This window comes from Leptodactylus fuscus, chromosome 2 (assembly GCF_031893055.1).
Source record: "Leptodactylus fuscus isolate aLepFus1 chromosome 2, aLepFus1.hap2, whole genome shotgun sequence".
Lineage (NCBI taxonomy): Eukaryota > Metazoa > Chordata > Amphibia > Anura > Leptodactylidae > Leptodactylus > Leptodactylus fuscus.
In genome coordinates, this window is record NC_134266.1 from 51,787,694 (window position 1) to 51,789,446 (window position 1,753).

Genomic DNA, 1,753 nt, shown 5'->3' on the forward strand with positions numbered 1-1,753 from the left:
TATTATTATTATTATTATTATTATTATTATTATTAATAATACAATTATAAAATAATAATAAAAGTGATGATGATAATAATATGAATAATACAATTAATAAATTAATAAAAGTGATGATAATAATAACAGAAATAATAAAGTGATTGTGATAATAATAATAATACTAATAATTATTATTATTAATAATAATAGTATTCTAATAAAATAATAATAATGTAATTATAATTAATATTATGATTCTAATAATGAATAATAATATTAATAATAAGAAGAATACAATATGATTCTAATAAGAGCAAATAATAATAATATTAGAATAAAATCAAATAATAATAATAATAATAATAATAATAATAATAATAATATAATAATACGATGATGATGATGATGATGATGATGATGATGATTTGAATAAGAACACATAATAATATTAGTGAAGTCTTCTTTTCTATATAATGATGTATATACACATATATAATATGCACGCAGCATTGTGCTATAATACAATAGCCATCATTAACTGTTTGTGTGCTGGGTCGTCCTAATGCCAGGCAGCAGATGAATGAAGCAGCAGCAGCAGCCTGGCATTGGCACTAGTGGAGGAGCTGTCCATTCCAGCCGCTTGCTAGTTAAAGTTATTCCTAGTGCTGACGCTAGGCGCTGTCCGCGGTGCTGAAGGCTTCTGGAGGTGCTGAGAAATCTAGAGGCAAGCAAGCAATCGTCTCCCAGCAAGCAGTGAAATGTAAGCTTCTCCTCACTATAGCTGATTGCAATTACACCAACAAACAACTGCCAGCCGGAGCCACCAGAGCCACAACAAGCCATTTCTTCCTCTTCTCTTTTCTTTGGGTAATTGCTTTTTGCCTCCCCTCTCCAGCACTTCCAGCACTGGGGGCTTCTTTCAATGCAGCTCGTATCCACAGCTTGAACAGTATATGTGTCTGCTTCCAAAGTATTAGGGAAATCACACACACACACACACAAGGAAGGTAGAAGACAAGAGACTGCTCCGAGTAATAAGGAGATTATCCAAAGACCATGTATGCTTTGTGCGTTATGTTAACAGCTATGGTGCATATCCATTCTCAAGGTAAGAAGTCAGTCATTTTATTTTATTCTGCCTGTCAAGTAGCCGTTCAATTTGTCATTGTTTGCAGACCATGCTTGTGTAGAGGTCAGTCCATTACGGATTATATACGTTACCCCTAGGCTTGAGAAACTGACCTTTTTGCTGAATGGGATCCTGCTGACTTAAGGTTTGGGGAAGTCGGCTGAAGTTTGTTTATTGGCAGCGTCTTAATTATTGCCATACTTCTCTAAACATGCTTGACTGATGCCTTTCACTAGCTCGCCCTTAGATTACAATGAAAAATTGGATTTCATTGGAAGCCCATGTCCTTGACAGATATGTCTATTCTAAAAGTAAAGTGCCTGGGGTATCTCATAATTACTTCTTTTTCGATAATCTCATTTTGTTGGAAATGAAATGCCATTTAATCATTTGCCTTGAAATAATAGAATTTTTATGCTGCAATTCGTTTCAACAATGAACTCTGCTCCCACTCCGGCGCACTATTAATTAACTTATTGGCAAATGATTTACCTCATTTGTGAAATATTACATCCTGGGTTTTTTTTTTACACTTTTTTTATGGGATTTCCCAAGAGAACATCTGGTACATGGAGAAAATGAGTCAAGATGGAGATAATCAAAAGTATGTTGCAGACGTCTTGATGATAAAGTTTCGGAAGA

General features: G+C 34.0%; 1 protein-coding gene across 1 annotated transcript in view; it reads left to right on the plus strand.

Moving 5' to 3' along the window:
* The first annotated feature begins 701 nt into the window (after positions 1-701).
* SEZ6 (seizure related 6 homolog) overlaps positions 702-1,753 on the plus strand; it is a 481,362-nt gene continuing 480,310 nt past the window's right edge. Inside the window, exon 1 of the mRNA XM_075263749.1 lies at positions 702-1,090. Coding sequence (XP_075119850.1) covers positions 1,039-1,090 — 52 coding nt within the window. The 5' untranslated portion in view covers positions 702-1,038. The remainder of the gene's footprint in view (positions 1,091-1,753) is intronic.